General features: G+C 56.3%; 1 protein-coding gene across 1 annotated transcript in view; it reads left to right on the top strand.

Moving 5' to 3' along the window:
• Positions 1–8,798, top strand: part of NTN3 (netrin 3) — a 31,269-nt gene extending 22,471 nt beyond the window's left edge. The window contains exons 5-7 of the mRNA XM_054271242.1: positions 701–754; positions 7,451–7,525; positions 7,786–8,798. Of these exons, the coding sequence (XP_054127217.1) occupies positions 701–754; positions 7,451–7,525; positions 7,786–8,114 (458 nt within the window). The 3' untranslated portion in view covers positions 8,115–8,798. The remainder of the gene's footprint in view (positions 1–700; positions 755–7,450; positions 7,526–7,785) is intronic.
• Positions 8,799–17,462: the final 8,664 nt, after the last annotated feature.

The raw sequence follows: 17,462 nt of genomic DNA, 5'->3' as shown, positions 1-17,462 counted from the left end.
CAGGTGGTGAAACAGCTCTGCTGGGTCTCTGCTGGGTACAGCACATGCTCTCCCCACCCAGCTGAGCCCTGAGTGTGGTCACTTCTGGGGCAAGGCCAGAGCCTGTGGTCAGCATAAAACTGTGTTTATTGTCACAGTGGGTTTGAATTTGACCCAAGTGGCAGAAGAACAATGTCCAACCCTGCAGCTTTTGCTGGGCTGCTGGAGCAGTGGCAGTGCAGGTGACTGGTGGAGCTGGCTCCTCTCTCTCTGCTCTTCCCCAGATTTGAGTTTAGGAAAGAAATTCCCCCAGGTTTTGCTGCCAAGAGTCCTGAGAAAGTGTTATCTTTTCCCACATTTATCCCTGCCCTGGGCAGCCTGAGGCATGCTGAGGTCAGCCAAGCACCTGTGTGATCTCCAAACTCAGTTCAGGTGAGCTGAGCACTCGGGAAGCTCCATCCCTGGAGCACACATCCCCACACAACCCCTTAGGGCCCTTGGGGAATGCAGAATTGCAGCCTGGCCTGATTTACTGAGCTCAGTTAGTGCACCTCCAGGTCTATTCAATAGTCTGCAATGGTCAGGTCAGATTCATGCCATCATCTCTCATTTGTGACCAGCAAAATCTCCTTGTGCCCATTTTCAGAGGGCTTTTAAGCCCAGCTGTCACCCCCAGAGCTGGGGATCTCATCCTTAAGATACCTCTCCCTTTCTTTTCCAGAGATTCCTGCCATCAACCCCACCTCCCTGGTCACCAGCACAGAGGCACCTGCAGGTGAGTGCTCCACATCCCTGGCCGAGCCCATGGCCTCAGTGCCACCCAGAGACCTGGGGGCAGATCCCACCATCCCTGTCCCTGGCACAGCACGGGGCAGGGCTCAGCTCTACCAAACCATTTGGCAAAAAAATTATTGAGAAAAACTTTTGGTGAAAGATGTGACTGAGATTTAAAATCTTGTGCATTTCTGGAAAGGAACTGACTAAGACTGATGGACTTTTTCAGGAAAGGCTTTCTCCATTGCCTCCAAGGAGGAGAGCAGGGATTAAGGCAGGTTAAGGCAGGGATTGTGGCACATGGCACCAGTGGGTGCCTGGGGCTGGCTTTGCTTCACCTCCTTTTATCAGCACCAGTGCAGGACGTTTCTCCTGAGTGTCCCTGGCCCCTCCAAGACCCCAGCTCACTGGGAGGTGCTGGGGCACGGAGGGTCTGGTTGGTCTCAGGCAGGCTCCAGGGCCCCTGTGCTGGGGCACAGGCTGCCAGGTCTGCCCTGGACGTGGGTGACGTGGTGTTCACATCATCCAGGTCTGGAGGAGAGAGGGATCTGGGTATGAGCTGCTTGTCCTGGCTGTGCAGGGTGATGGGATTTGGGTAGTTGGACCATGGAGGGACCAGTGTCACTGCTGTGGTCACCCAGAGGAGGTGACAGCTGCATTGACAGACTGCAGGCCTTGCACAGGCTAGGGAGGCATTGCTGCCATGGTCCTCAGAGCTCCTCAAGAGCTGCCCTGGTTCCCCACACTGGAGAGGGAGGGTTGGCATCTCAGTACAAGCTGCAGGTTCACTTCTGCTCCTGCAGAGGCTTGACTGGGGCTGGGCAATGGGTGGGTGCATGGATCTCCCTGTGCTGATGGATTAGGGTCCTTCTTCCAGCCTGGCCAGGGACCAAGGTCCCACCCGAGTGCTCTGAGCTCCCTCCGTGTCATGGCACTTCCCAGTGGCACCAAGCAGGGCTGTGCCACCCCTGGATCCAGTGCCACCATGCTGAGCCCTCCAGAGCTGCAGGATGCACCCAGCAGGGTAACGAGGGCTGTAGCAGGGCTTTCCTCCTTCCCCTCCTCTTCCTTCTGCAGTTCCCTCAGGGCTGCAGTGTGCCTGTTCCCAGCCACCCCTGTAGGGATTTCAAGCCAGGTGGAGGGGAAAGGCTGGGAAAGAAGCAGCCCCTTCCCTCCTTGGGCCACCCCTCTTCCTGCTGCCCCCAAGAGCCTGCTCTGCCCCTGCGTTCCAGTGTGTTGGAATAGACATCCCAAACAATCCTCCTCTCCATCCCATGGCACGTGCTCCTGTGAAGACAGCAGGGCCCCTCCAGTTCCCCACACCCATATTTAGTGAGCAACTTCCCTGTGCCCCGTTTGGGGTACATCTATCCCAAGGAAGCCTACTCCTTTCTAGGAGAGCCAGTGTTCTGTTTGCATCCATGTCCCCAGCTCTCCTTACCAAGACCACCTTGCCTTGGCAGTGGGAAATGCCAACAGCCTCTTCCAGGCTGCTGTGTGCCTGGGATGTGCTCTCCAGCCCTCTGGGGACATTTTCCAGGATGGCCTCGTGCTGAACTCACTGGCTGCAGGAGAGAGCCAGGGACGAGCTGTGCTGAAGAGATGGAACTTTTGGCCCCTCACAACCAGGCACACACTGAGGGGCTGGAGCAGGTCTAGAGAAGGGAAAGGAGCTTGGGAAGAGTCTGGAGCACAAGTCTGATGAGGAATAGCTGAAGGAGATGAAGTGGCACAGGTTGGAGGAAAGGAGGCTCAGAGGGGACCTCTTGTCTCTCTACAGCTCCCCGAGAGGAGGGGGCAGCCAGGGGAGGTCAGGCTCTGATCCCAGGGAACAACTCATAGAACGAGACAAAACAGCCTCAGGCTCTGCCAGGGGGGATTCAGGTTGCACATCAGGGAAAATTTCTTCCCTGCAAGGGTTGCCACGCAGTGAACCATGCTGCCCAGGGCAGTGGTGGAGTCACAATCCCTGAGAGTGTTCAAAAAGCGAGTAGATTGTCCCTTTGCAATGTGGTTTAGTGGGCATGGTGGAATTTGGTTCAAGGTCGGACTCGATGGTCTTGGAGGCCTTGGAGGCCTTTTCCAACCTTAATGATTCTGGGTTCCTCTGGCAGGAGTAAAGTGTGTGGGTGGGATGGAGAGGGGAGATGCACAAGGAGGAGCCTGCAGCACCGTGCAGAGCAGTTCTGGCTTAGCACACGTGGACCCCAAGGGGTAGCACAGAGCCTGGCACCCCACCCAGCACCTGTGGGCACTGCTGGGCCCTCACAGCCCGGCCCCTCAAGGCTCTGGAAAGGAGAGGGTGTTCTCAGGGTGTTTCCAGGGCAGTGAGGAGCAGCCCTGCCTGGATCCTCACAGATCTCACTCCTCACTGAGGCAGAGGGGGAGCAGTGAGACCTGGAGAGCACATCCTGCCCCATGGGAAGGTGCTGAGCTGCAGTGATGGTGCCACTGCTGGGGGAAGCTGCATGGGACAGGGCAAAGCAGCACCACCTCTGCTGCTGCCTGCCCTGCCCACCCTGCAGGGAGAGAGCTGAGAACATCAGGCTTTGGGAAAAGGAAAAACAGGGGGATGGAACGAGAGATTGGACCGGTTTATTGCCAACAGAGAGTGCAGCGTGGAGCAGAGTTAATCAAGGTGACTCCCCTCCAGTGCTTTATAAATAGGAACAGTCTCACAATGCTGTCTGAGCTGTTCAGCTGCACAATAACAGCACTGGCAGAGAACTGGGTTGTTTGCTCTGTTTTAGCAGAGCGGGTCTGCCTCAAACTGCCTTCAGTTTATCTGTGGCTTTGTTGGTTTAAGATTTCTGGCTTCTAGCTCAAATATCCTTAATGCAATGTAGCTGCCTCTGCCCTGGAGGATCAGGGAGGGTCCTGCTGCTCCCTTGGCTGGGGGATCAGGGATGGGGGTGATGCTGCCCTGGCTGTGCTGCCAGGGTTGCCTGCCCCTCGTGTGCTTGTCCTGCAGGCAGAGCTGCCAGTTCTGCCCCCTGTGCCCCCCTGCCTGAGGCGCCCCAGCTGTCCCTGAGCCCGCATCCCCACGGGGCCTCAGCACCTCGGGCAGCCTCCCAGCCCCTTCTCCCCCGTGTCCCCCTCCCGCCCTGCCTCTGGAGCAGGTGCTGCTGCAGGAACAGGGGGACATTGTTCAGGGCTGCCATGCTCAGGTGCTGGGCTTCCCGCCCTCTCCCCATCCTCCTCCATGCCGGGGTTCAGTCCCTGGCTGTGTCCTGGCTTTTCACTGACATTGCCATCCTCTGCCTCACTTTTCCCAGCTTTCTCCTGCCTTCCCAATCTTCCAAAGCCTTTGAGGTCCAGCTTTGATGTCTGTGCCTGAGCAACTGACTGGCTTGGTGATGAAACATCCTGGGTCCACTTCTCATCATTTTTATTATTATTATCTTAAAATATTTTCCACTTCATGGAAAAAAAATGAAAATCCACGTTCCCCATTAGCAGAATTAACAAAACTCATGGAGGGCAAAACAAGGCTTTAAGGGAATTCAAAGTAAGCAGTAAAAGATTTGCAGCCATAACACCTGATTAAGTTACATCTCTCTTAAAACAAAATATTCCTTTTTTTCAAGAAGAGGAGAAGTAAACCAGATGTGCAAACCTGCCACCTCTCCCACGTGCACTGCCCACAGGGATGGGGAATGCCCACACCAGGCCGGTGGCTCTGCTTCTCAGCTGCCTCCTCCCACCCTGCACCTGTAGCACCTCCCAGGGATGCAGCAGTGTCAGGGATGGGGCTGTGGTGAATCCCAGTGATGTCTCAGTCTCAGAGACTGCTCTGTACCTGTCCCAGACATGCAGCAGTGCCAGGGATGGGGCTGTACCATATCCTGGAGATGCAGAAGCATGTCAGGGTGTTCACTTTCATGCCATGGGCTGTGCCAGGTCTGTGCTGACCCCCAGCCCTTCCGTGGGGCTTGGCTGCCCAGTCCAGCTGCACAGACACAGGAGGAAGGCAGCCAGAGCAGCTCCTCTCCCCACTGCCCTGTGGAGGGTGTGGGGCTCTCAGGGCCTGTGTGGAGCAGCCCCATGGGGCACACAGCATCCCAGGCAGGAGGGAACCCTGCTCCATCCCTGCAGTGTGATTGGGGCTGGGCGGCTCCTGAGCAGAGCCCTCCTGGCAAAACCCTGCAGGAACAGGACAGGAGGCTCAGGGAGAGGCAGTCTGGGGAGGTACAGGCAGAATCCTTCTGCCCTGATGTGCCCTGCCACTTTCCAGCCACAGCACCCCTGTCTGCCCACAGCCAGTGATGGAGGAGGCCATGTGCTCAGGGCCAAGGGAAGGAAAGGTTTCCAGTTATTTGGACATATTTTTCTTCCCAAGTTTCTTAGATAAGGGGAGCAGGAATTAATTCTACATTTGAGGACTGTTCCTCCACAGCACAAAGCCGTGGTTTTAAAAATCCCTAAACTAATCCTAAATTGTTAATTCCCAACACCATTTTCTAGCTCCTCTGAATCATAGTTGTTAATCATGAGCAGGAGCCCAGAGCAGTTGCAGGATTTCTTTCCGCTTTTCCTTCATCCCCATTGCCAAGGGAAGGGGTGGCAGGTTGGCTGAGGCTGCCCCACAGCCTCCTCCCACCCCACATCACCCCCCAGCCCCCCAGGCCAGCCCCCATCACCCAGCCCAGCCATGCCCCCCCGGTGCCCCTGGGCAGGCTGTGCCAGCTGTGCCAGGGGCAGGGGCAGGGGCAGGGTGGGTTCTGTGCCCGTGGCTGGGGAGGGAAGGGCTCCTGTCCTGACGGGCGTGGGAGGCTGTGCCCCGAGTCCCTGCATGGAGCAGGACAGGGCAGAGCGGTGTGTGGGGCTGGGGCTGCTCAGGGGTGCTGTGGGATGGGGATGGGGCTGTGGGGTGTCCCAGGGAGCACAGCAGGCCGAGGCTGTGGCACACCCCAGGATTGCAGCAGGGTCCAGGCCGAGGCTGTGGCACACCCCAGGATTGCAGCAGGGTCCAGGCCGAGGCTGTGGCACACCCCAGGATTGCAGCAGGGTCCAGGCCGAGGCTGTGGCACACCCCAGGATTGCAGCAGGGTCCAGGCCGAGGCTGTGGCACACCCCAGGATTGCAGCAGGGTCCAGGCCGAGGCTGTGGCACACCCCAGGATTGCAGTGGGTGAGTGCATTGACCAAGCACCGCAGCACACTGAGCAGCCTCCCCCATATGGGGGCTCTGAGCACCCTCTGCAGCCACCTCGGCTGCTTCGGGGCAGGCAGCAGGGCCAAGGCAGCTCTGCCAGCCCAGGCAGGGAGAGGGGCAGCACCAGGGAGCTGAACTGAGAATCAGAGCTCATCCTCCTCTGCCAAGAACTGGCTTCATGCTGCACTGTTTCTATCACTGACAAATTTGGAACAGGTGGCATGAAGTCCCAGATAAAAAGGAGCTGGACAGAGAGGAGAACAGCAGAGCCCAGGGTGAGTTTGTGCTCCTGGGCTTCTTTCTTTCCTCTTTTCTCCTCCTCCCCTTGGCACAGGGTTCTGTTATTCCCCGTCTTCCCCCAGAGCTTTGCCTCCCTCCCCAGTGATCACTGTGGCAACCTGCAAACAAAGCCAACATTAGAGGCTGCTGACTCTGTCCTGGGACGTGGGGCCAAACCAGAGGGAGAACCTGCAAAAGGCAGAGAAAAGAAGAAAGATGGACTCAGAAAAAAACATGCCATTTGGAAAGAGACAAATTGAGATGTTCAAAGGAAGATGGCAGGGTAAAGAAAGAAGGAGAGCAGGGCTGCTTCAGGCAATTGTGGGGATCAAAGGCTTTGGGGAGAAGGAAAGAGGCATTCCCTGCCCTCCCTCTGCTTGAGATGCAAATCTAGGAGCTTTAGAAATGCACAGAAAAAAGCTTCCTGGAGGACAGGAGCCTTGGGGGACAGCAGGGTAGTGGAGGACAGCCTGGTGGCCTCCCCAGCCCCTCTGGAGCAGCCTGAGCAGGGGATGCCTGGGCCCAGGAGTGATGTGGTAGAGCTTCCCTCACCTGCCTCCTTCCCACAGCCCGAGTCCCCTTCCTCACCTGTGGGAGCCTATGGGGCACAGGTCCCTGGAGGGGCTGTCCCCTGAGGGTGCTTCCCCCCTCTGGCCCTGAGAGCTGAATCACTCTGAGGATCATGACCCCCTTGCTCTGGTGTCACACCTGCCTTTGGACGTGTCCCCTGTGTGGCTGGCTGTGGGACTGCTGCCAAATCCTCTGCTCCCACACCCCCCAGCACTGCAGGGTCACAGCTGTTCTGTTGGCTCTCCTTGGCATGGCCCCTGCCAGCCCTCCATGGAGGCCACTCTCACCTCACCTGCATTCCTCCCATCCATCCCTCTCTGTGTCTGGAAGGAGTCTCCAGGCTTCCTCCACTACCCTGTGCTGACTTATCCTGCAGACACCATTGCCACAAGTGACAGAGTCTGCTCAGTGCACGCAGGGTCCCTTGGTTCCTCCTCCCAGCTGATGTGGTATCAGCCATTCGTGCTGGTCCTTGAGCCCCCAGCTCCTGTGAGGTGCCAGGGGAGCAGCTGGGGGCTCAGCAGCCCCCTGTCCCCAGCAGTGCTCAGGCCATGGCTCAGGAGCAGTCAAGGACCCACCACCCTCTGCCAGGCTGGGTCTTGCTGCCGTCCCCTCCACCACACTCCCCCTTCCCCTGTGGTGGGATGAGTCCCCCCAGACTCTCAGTGCTCAACCCACTCTTCTTCTGCTGCAGACTGTGATTCCTACTGCAAACCAGCCAAGGGCAACTACAAGATTAACATGAAGAAGTACTGCAAGAAGGACTATGGTAAGGAGCTCCAACCTCCTTGAGCCACCCTGGGCTTTGGCCCAGAGGCAGATGAGGGCTGGCTGTGGGTGGGGCAGATGAAAGCATCCAGGGGGTGGGAGACACTCCCTATGGAGAGAGGTCCCCAAATCAGCCCTCCCAAAGCTGCAATGGATGGGGCAGGTGGGGCTGTTGGGAAGGGCAGTTCCTGTCCCCAACCTTCCTTTGGGGAGCAAGGCAAGGCATCCCCCATCACTGTGCCTCTCCCTTTTCACCCTCAGTGGTCCAGGTGAACATCCTGGAGATGGAGACGGTGGCCAACTGGGCCAAGTTCACCATCAACATCCTCTCTGTCTACAAGTGCCGTGACGAGCGGGTCAAGCGCGGTGACAACTTTTTGTGGATCCACCTGAAGGACCTGTCCTGCAAGTGCCCCAAGATCCAGATAAGCAAGAAGTACCTGGTGATGGGGATCAGCGAGAACTCCACGGACCGGCCCGGACTGATGGCCGACAAGAACAGCCTGGTGATCCAGTGGCGGGACGCCTGGACACGGCGCCTTCGGAAACTGCAGCGGCGGGAGAAGAAGGGCAAGTGTGTGAAGCCCTGAGGGGTTTGCACCCACCCTGTCCCCCCTGCCAGCCCCAGCCCAGCTGGGCACTGCCAGACTGCACCACAGACTCTGTACATATCCATAGTGTGAATGGACTCTTTGTCTATAGTGTATATTTTGGCAATGGTTTCCTGTTGTGTGCGTGTGCACGGGTGGGTGTGCGTGTCAGCCCTTTTCTCTAAGTGTGTATTAAAAATAATGCAGTAATGACAAACCTTTAACGAGGAGCAAAGTGGAGCAAGGTCCTGTGGGTGCCTGTCACCTGAAGGGGCTTGAAGGGGATTAGTGCCCTGCTCCAGGCATTCTGGAGCTCATTTTCAAGGCTTTTGTATTCCCTTTGACACAGTTGTCTTCTGCCCAGTGCTGATATCTCAGTTGACAGCTCTCCCTTCTCCAGCATCCAGGGTATGATTCTTCCTCACTCTGAAAATGTGCTGCTGCCAGGCCTCTCTCTGCCTTTCTCCTTGCCCAGGAGGAACAGGAGGTCAGAGTCTTCTGTCCCTCATTCCGATGTGCGGGCAGGCTGAGTGGAAGCTGTCCAGTGCTGCAGTGTCCAGCCCCAGGACCTCCATCAGGAAGGACAAATGAACTTTCACAAGGCCTGATTCCCCCTGGGCTCACATGGACCAGTGCTGCTGGCTGGGGCAGGACCTGTGCTGTGCTGCAGTGCCATAGGGAGAAGCCAAGCCCTGGCAGTGTGCTGGTGGCCACTACCAGGCAGGACTGTGTCCACCAGGGAGAAAGGGACAGACCTGGCAACCCCTGGTTGCCACTGTCCTGGTGCCTAGTCCAGACAACCCAGTGAGAAAGACCTGGACGCACCATTTTCCCCTCCCTGAGCTGGACTGGCCAGCCTGACTGGAGCCATCATGTGCAATCATCCATCCACCCAGGTCTGTGTGCCTGTATTCTCACCTGGTACCAACTGACAAAATTCCACCTGTTCCTGTTGAGACACCAAGTGACCATCTGCCTTGGTGTGCATCTTCAGAGCTGGCCAGACTGCGTGCTCTCCTGGGAAGAACTGGCCAAGGTTGTCCATGGAGATGCACAAGGCAGAGGTGACAGGAAGAAAGAGTTTTCATTGATCCACCTCTAGGCTTTTATATCTTCTTCACCGTGTATTAGTCTCTGGTTAAACAGACACCAGTATCTTCCCATGTTGAGATTGTAGCAGTCTTGGCTTAATAAATACAAATAGAAATAATAGGTGCTCTGACAATAGATATTCCTTTCCACACAAACCTTGCCTTGCTTATTGAATGGCTCAGTGAGGGGTTGTAGCCTAATGGTCTTCCATGAAACTTTACCCTTTCCAGCCCAGGGCAGCTTGTGTGACTCCCCATTCCAGGCTGGTGCTTCTGGGCTTCAGCGTCCCAGGGTGGTGCTGGAGCTTCCAGCTGAAGAGACTGGTGGGGCACTGTTGGGTTTCAGGACAGGGGAATCTGGGGAGTCAGGACCTAGGCCCTGGGGGTGTCTGTGTGGACATGCAGGTGCACTGGTGAAGCTGCTGGAGATGCTGGAAGTGCCATTGCAGAGCTGTGGAGGGCCTGCAGCGCCATTGTTCGGGTCCCATGGGTACTTGGGTGCCCACAAAGGGCACGGGCAGAGGTGTGGGGGGCCAGAACTGAGGGGCGATGGGTGGGTGGGACCACGTGGGCTTGGATGAGCTGATATTATCCCCCTCCCTACACAGACCCTCTCTCCTCCTCTCTGAGCTGAGGGGACCCTCCCATCCCTGGCTCCCCTTGTCAGATTGTCACAGACTGTTGGCCTCTGCCATGAGATGGCTCTGGTGTTGTTGGGCTTGGGCCCCCCAGTTCTCCTCTTCCTCCCATGGCTGCTTTCACCAGACTTGCCCTTGGCTCAGGCTCATTCCAGCCCCATGCACCCAACAGTCACAGAAGGGTTTGGGTTGGAAAGGACCTCAAAGGTCACCTTCTTCCAAGCCCTGCCATGGGCAGGGACACCTTCCACTGGACCAGGTTGTTCCAAGCCCCATCCAGCCTGGCCTTGGACACTTCCAGGGATGGGGCAGTCACAGCTTCTCTGTACAAATGCAGGGGTCCTGACACAGAAACCAGTGGTGGAACGCCCTTTGGGAGTGCAAGGACAGGACTTGCATCAGGATCATCCCTCAACATCACGCCTTGGGCTGTGGGGGTTCTCTGACCCCTCTTCTAGCAGCCACAGCCCAGAAAGAGCGGGGCAGTACCACGGGCATGGATATTTCTCAGGGCAGGGCTTCAGCAGCATGTGGTTTCTCCAAGCAAGGAGATGCACAATGTGTCTACATTCCCCAAAAACACTGGGCACAGCCTTCTCAGGCAGGGAACTCCAGGGTTTCCTTTGGGACCTGATTTTTCCTCCACTGAAGGGGAGCACCTAAAACTCTTTGAAGAATTTGATGATTGGAGTTCTCCATTTATCCTCCCAACAGCTCTTCCCTCTTCTTTCACCTCTGCCATCTGGGACTGTCGAGGAAGGATGGCTCCCAGCTGGCATCTCAGTGTCCTGCTGGGGCAGATCAGAGATGCCAGAGGAGAACCCCCACCCCATGGTCTGTGCTGGGGAGAGGAGCTCTCTCCCTCTCTCCCTCTCTCCCTCTCTCCCTCTCTCCCTCTCTCCCTCTCTCTCCCTCTCTCTCCCTCTCTCCCTCTCTCCCTCTGGCTGGGGAATGCCCTAAAATCCTGGTTGAAGGACTGCAGGAAGCCACTCTGCACTGAGTCTAGACCGAGGAAGACATTCTTCACTGAATCTGATCCCTGAAGGACTTTTCCTGAGTTCTCCTGCTTATGTCACCTCCATGTCCAAAGCAAGAATTCACCTTTCTTATTCCTCTCCTTCTGCCTGGCACGATCAGCTGGGAACTGGGGACTGCACATGGGTTTGGCTGTTCCTGGGTCACTGTGGCTGGATCACCCTGACCTGGTGCCAGGACACCAGGGGCAGTGAAGAGGCACCATGGATTTGCTCAGAGGTGCTGCTGATCCTGCCCTGTAGATCAGGCAGGGCTTGGAGCACCCACCAGCACAGGCATCGTTTGGTGGAGGGCTGCAGATCGGGGGCAGTTCCACACCCAGCAGCACCCACCCAGCCCTGCCCACCCCCTTGGTGCTGGGGGGAGCTTTGCACCCCTGGGAGCGGGCAGGGGCCATGGGTGACACAGGGCAGGGCTCAGGTGGCAGCGGGCTGTGTCACACAGTCCTGGGGGCTGCAGCCAACAGCCATGGGCTTTGCAGGGGCAGGAGAGACACTGCAGTGCAAGCTCTGCTTGGCACTACAAAGCCGTGTGTTTTCCAAAATAGCTCTTGAGGAAAAAAGCATTGATTGAGCAGAGCATTGCAGAGCCCGCGGTGCGCTCACAGCTCCCGGAGCTCGCCCGGCCCCGCGCTGGGAGCGGCTGCTGCGGGCCCGTGTGGGAACGGCCAAAACCACCACACACATTTCCATCCATGTGTTTTTATTAACACAGGTCTTTTCCCAGTATTCAGCTGGGGCAAAGCATTTGAGACACAAAGGCAGCGGAAAGAGAGGCCGAGTTTGCAATTTCCCCCCTGCTTTGGGACTGAATTTTGCAGCTGGTTGAAATTTTTCTCATTTCATAACACCAGTGGACATCTTTCATGAAAATACAGAATTTGGCCACGGAAAGACACAAAATGTGAGAATACTACAGCAAACTCAATGCTTTTTTTCTGTGTTGTCCAGCCAGCTCCACTCATGAGAGATGACAGGAGTTTGAACAGCTGAACCCCAGCCCGAGTGGACACACAAATGGATGTACGTGTATTTTCCATCATTTTGCTCTTGGTAACCACATAAATAAAATTGACTGCATCAGACAGGAAGGCACATTCCTTAGGTGAAACAGGATCAAGCAGGGAGCGTTTTGCTGGCCAGCAGGGCACAGCTCAATGCTGGGGTGTGGGAATATTCTTCCTGGTGAGGAGCTGAGCCTCTAAGGGGCATGATCTACTCAGAGTGATCCCCATCATGGCCTGACTTGCTCTTGCTCTCCGTGTTCTCCAGATGCTCTCTGGTACACAGAGCAGCTTCTGTCCGTGCTGCCCTGCAGATCCAAGTGGATCTTAGCAGTGGCTTCAGCTGTCAGAGAGCAGTGATGGTGGCTCTGCCAGCCCATGCTCTTCAGGCTTCCATGGTGGATAGCATGGACACAGCGTACTTTGCCACCTGTGGACATGGTATGAGGCAACTGTGGCCTGCTGCCACTCCTCAGGTGTGGTGACCTGCCCAACCAGCCACATCTTGTCCATCCAACCAGTGCCACATCCTCTGTCCCATGCCCTTGGTACTGCAGCACTCTGTCCATCACCCCTTACCCAAGCATGGTGTTTTACTTGGCACTTTAAAACCCTCACAAGTCTCATTAACATCCCAAATTTTGCCTCCTAAGCAAAGCACAGGCTCTGCAATTCCCAGCCCTACTCCTGTGCTACCAATCTCAACCATGGCTCTTTCACCCACTCAGGCTCCTTCCAGAGGGGCTGTAGGACCAGGGCAGGGCACACTTCTCCCACCCATGACCATGTCAAACAAGTGTTTGGGGAATTTAATTGCTCCAAGCCCCTCTTGTCCTTGCAAAGCTGTGAGAAATGTGCTGTTCTTCAATATGCCCAGTGTATTTTTTACCAGCCTTGGGGGCACTTATTGCACCAGCGTTAATTACCTGTCATTAATTAATTTGTTCACGTAGTCCTTCATCCATGCCTTGTTCATCTTTACAAGGGCACAATTCACTGGTTAAACACGTGCTCCCTGTGTGCACAGGATCTGCAGCACCTGTGTGGGGTCTGGGGGCACAGGGGGCTCAGCTCAGCAGCCTGAGGAGCAGGGAGAGCTTCCCCCCTCGGCTGGGGGGGAACATGAGGAAACCATTAATCGATGGGCTGGCCCGAGCCGTGTTTTCCTAAGGAAGAGCTGAGGACGGGGAACAGCTGGGGTCAGCGGGGCACCATCTGGAGAATCCCGTCAGCTCCCTCCTGCCGGGCTTTTCCCACCTCAGCGGCAATGGAGAGGATGAGGAGGGAGGGAAGAGGGGTCCCCAGAGTGCCCTGCCACAGCCCCAGCCCTGCACAGCCCCAGGCTGGCCCGGAGGCATCGCTGTGGCACAAAGAGCACCCACCCCGGGCTGCTGCCGCCCCATCAGAGCCATGCTGGTACCCCCGTGCCTTGGGCTCAGCATCCTTGGGCAGAAATCAATGATTTCTCTGCATGGGGCAGGATCAGACCCTCAGCATCCATCAAAGCTGATCCTCTATGTACACAGCCACTGTGAGACTCAATAAACAGACAATGTTTTCATCTTGGACAAGACACTCTACCCCAAAATCTTGGAGAATCAGCCTCTCCACTGTCAAACACCACACACTGCTTCCCCCCTGCACACCCACATGATGGGAACCATCAGCTGTGCAGGAGCAGGGAGAGGTGGCACTCCCAGAGGATGGCTGGTCCTGGAGAATTCCCTGTCTGAGACAGGCAGCGGCCAGCCCAGGTATCACAGTCACCAGCTGAGCCCTGGGCTGGCCACAGTGGAGATCATGGTCCTGCTCACAGCACAGGGAGTGAGGAGATGAAGACGGGCAGAGCAAACCCAGCTCAGCACATTCAAGGACTCTAAAGGTGCCCGGGTTGGGTCTCTGACATCTGGCACTGGCATCCCCAGAGACACCTGCAGCAGCAGCAGCGCTTGAAGCCAGGTGCTGCATCCTGTCTGTCCCCTCCTGTCCCCTTCCTGTGTCCTGCCAGACAGTGGGAGCAAGTAATCTCCAATGTTTAAAGCTCCAGGACTGTGCTATGGGTCACTAACCTGACCTCAGAGCCATTTGTGGCTTTTGGTATGTGGTGACTCTTGAGTGTCCCTTCCCAGCCCTGCTGGCCACCCATGCTGTGATCCCTGTGGCCTGGGACAGGGCTGGTGCTGCTCAGGTCACTGTCCTGGGAGCCCCGGGGGCAGCCCATCCATCAGGAAACCCAGCAGACCCCAGCAGGCTCTAGCTGGCCTCTTGAGCCAGAAGTGAGGTGGCTTTGGCCAGCACACACACACAGACTGTCCCTCTCCCAGCCAAACCAGACGGCACCTGGAGCTGGGAGTGGGGCAGGGTGCCCAAAGCGAGCCCTTGGGGTGTCTGGGCCCCCACAGCAGCGATGCTCAGTCACTCCCATGCCCTGCCCAAATCTGAGCCCCCAGGATGCTGCTCCTCACCTGCACCTCCATCCCCATCCCTGTCCCTTGCCCTCACTTCCCGAGCAATCCCTTCCTGTCAACCTGCTGCCTGCAGGGGGAAATTCCTGGTCCTGTTATGCAAAATGAGCTCTCAGGGAATGCCTGGTGGAATCGTGGGGCCTTCGTCTGCCCCGGGTGCTTTCAGACTTTTCCCTGGCATCCAGTGGGGCAGCCATAAATCTCCGCTACTGCCTCCAAGTCGAACATTTCCTCCGAGCCCCATTATTAATTTTCTGAAAGATCCCATAAACCCCCAGATGGAAAAATATGGAGATATTTGCACATGTGCTGTAAAACACATTGCCCATCTATTTCAAATGGATGTGGCAATATATAAAACATACTTAGGGCATGAGCCAGGTTTCACGGTATTTAAACAAGGCAGCATGATGTAACTGGAATTTACAGTGTAAGAGCAGATTGAAGCTGGGCCATGGGTGCGTACCATATATCTTGGATCTCCTGAAGATTTGGCCTGCTCTAGAATGACAAATACCTTTTGTACTTGTCACCTATATTTTAAGTGGCTGAACAGCTCTTTTCACTAAATATAATGGTTGGAAAATATATATTTTTTTCCATCTGAATTTCAGAGCCTCTCTGGAGAAGGGAGACCTGCCCTGTTCCCTGTAAAGAGTGTGATTCCTAGGGATGCCGGTGTCTCAGGGCTGTGTTTCCCCCGTCCCCCAGGCCAGACGGCTCCTGTCCCTGGGAAGGACACTGCCACCACCTCTCCACTGCACGGCCTCGATGCTGGCAGTGAAGACCTCAGAGACTCCATGGTGTGGGGTGGGGATGAGGATTTGCTTCCCATGGCCACCGTCCAAGCCAGATTGGATCAGTCTCTGACCAAGCCAGTCTTGTGGGAAGTATCGTGTCCATGGCAGGGGCTTGGAAAGGGACATCCTTTAAGGTCTCTTCCAACTCAAACCGTTCTATGATTCCCTGCAGCTGGAGAGGGTGATCAGCCTCAAACACTGCTCTCCACTGCTGGGAAGAGCACCTGGAGCTCCTGGGGCTGCTGGCAGGGGCACAGGCCAGGAGCTGCTACAGGAGAGAGCAGCCAGTGGAAGAGGTGTCACCACCAGGTCCCCAAAAAAAGCTGCGGTGAAGCCTTTCAGGTGCCTCCACCCCCGGCAGCGATGGCAGTATCGGGCAAGAGCTGGGAACCACTCCAAACCAGGCGGTGGGAGGATGATGGGAGTGTAGGGGGTGTTTAGGCACCACCCAAGCTCTCCCCATCCCCAGTGCAAGCCCCCCTCTGCCCCCCATCCCAGGACAGGGGGGCAGATGGGCACAGCAAGGCCCTGATCTCTCCCTTCCCAGACCCCCATGGTGCTTGCTGATGTTGGGAATTTTGGGGAGGTGGGGGGTGCTAAGGGGCTGCAGACACACCGCTCTGCCTGCTGCTCCTGGATGCTGGGAGAGACCCACCGACACAGACTGGAGTCTGCACCTTGGCACAGGAATGTGGTGCCCTGTGGTCAGGGCAGGGACATGGTTATGGGCCCTGTCCAAGGGACAGGGTACCCCACGGCCTGGAAACCTCCCTCAGCTCCTCCAGTCAAAGGGAAAGGCAAAAAAGGGAAAGCTAAAAGACACTAAAGCATAAAAATTTGAATTTTACTCATAGATGAACTGGTGTCTCCATCCTAGCCAGTGCCACTGGTGGGCTGAGGGCACAGGGTGATGGTGGCCTGATCACCAGTCCAAGCATGCCAGGGTGCTGCAGGGCACTGGGGTGGCTGTGGGTACTCAAAGGGGTCCTAGGAAACTCATCTGAGGACAGCAAGCAGGAGCCAGGAGCCTCAGCACAGAGTCCCCTGTGCCTGCCAGCCTCAGGCAGGGCTGGTGCATCTGCTCTGCCCAAACCCATTGTCCCTCTCTCCACCCCCATTTGAGCATTCAGAAAGTTTGGATGAAAAACTTTTGAAAAATTAATAAATCAAGTCCTTCCTTTCCGGCAGCAGGAAACCCCTCCAAAAAATGTCAGTTAGAAATAATCCAAGTGATTTGTTTGGAAAATTTTGAAGTGCAGGTCCTCCCGAGAGCCAGAACGGTCTCTGGGCCTTGCTGTGCAGAGCGAGGAGCCAGGAGCCAAGAGCCTGCTCCAGGGCAGGAAGCCTGGATGCTCTCACAGCCACAGGCTGGAGCCCAGAGGAGCTGCAGGCCACCTGCAGCCCAGACAGGACTGGGACCACACGAGCCCACCTGGAGCCTCCCCAGGGCTTTCCAAAGGCAGGGATTCAGCTGCAGGGAGCTGGGCCAGATGCTGAGCAGAGTGAGAGTCAGCTGGCTCAGCTCAGGCAAACTGGCTTGTTCAGAGTGTTAAACCAGTTGGATTGGGGATTTCCTGACCAGCTCTTGAGACCCAAGCATGGAGCTGGGCATGGATGAAACACAGGACTGCTGTATGCTACATTCTGGTATGGAAACCAGGCTACCACTCCTCGGCAGCCCCTGAGCTGTCATCCCATGGGATCTTTTCCTGCTCCAAAGCTCCAGACAGAATTCCTGCTCATGAATGAGCTGACCTGCTCTGCAGAAGCATGTGAGCAGCCATTAGCTGGACAGCACTTGTGGTTTCTCAAGATCTCCTCTATCATGCGCTGAAGGGCTCTTACTGCCAGACAGAAGGTCTCTGAGGTTTCCTCATGAGCTTCAAGTGTGTACAGCACAGCAGAAACTGCTCAGCAATTTGTCTGTGTGCAGCCCCAGAGCTCTCAGAGACCCAGATATCTCAGAGGATGTTGAGCGTGAAGGTTCTATGAAAGCTGGGAGCCTCATTGGCACAAGGGAGGCACCTGGAACTTCCCAGGCTGGGGAGCTTGGACCTCACCAGGCCAAAGCATCAACTTCACCTGCTGAACTTTTGGCTCTGCTAATAATGGGATGTGTCCTGCAAAGGGCGTTGTGCTGAGTGCTGGCAGAGGGGTTTGGCTCCTCGGGTGCTCTGGAGCCAGTGGCAGGTCTCTCAAGTGGGTTAAATGATGTAGAGCTGCATTCTACCATCCTCACTGCCTCTTAATGGCACATTTCTCTGAGGGGAGCTCTTTCAGGCCTGTTGTGGCCATACACAGGTTGTGATCAGGTCC

Source organism: Melozone crissalis, unplaced genomic scaffold (genome assembly GCF_028551555.1).
Source record: "Melozone crissalis strain CALT ecotype California unplaced genomic scaffold, PUWL_Pcris_2 ptg000012l_1, whole genome shotgun sequence".
Lineage (NCBI taxonomy): Eukaryota > Metazoa > Chordata > Aves > Passeriformes > Passerellidae > Melozone > Melozone crissalis.
Note: the sequence above shows the minus strand (reverse complement) of the source record. Positions and strands in the feature narration are given on the sequence as shown.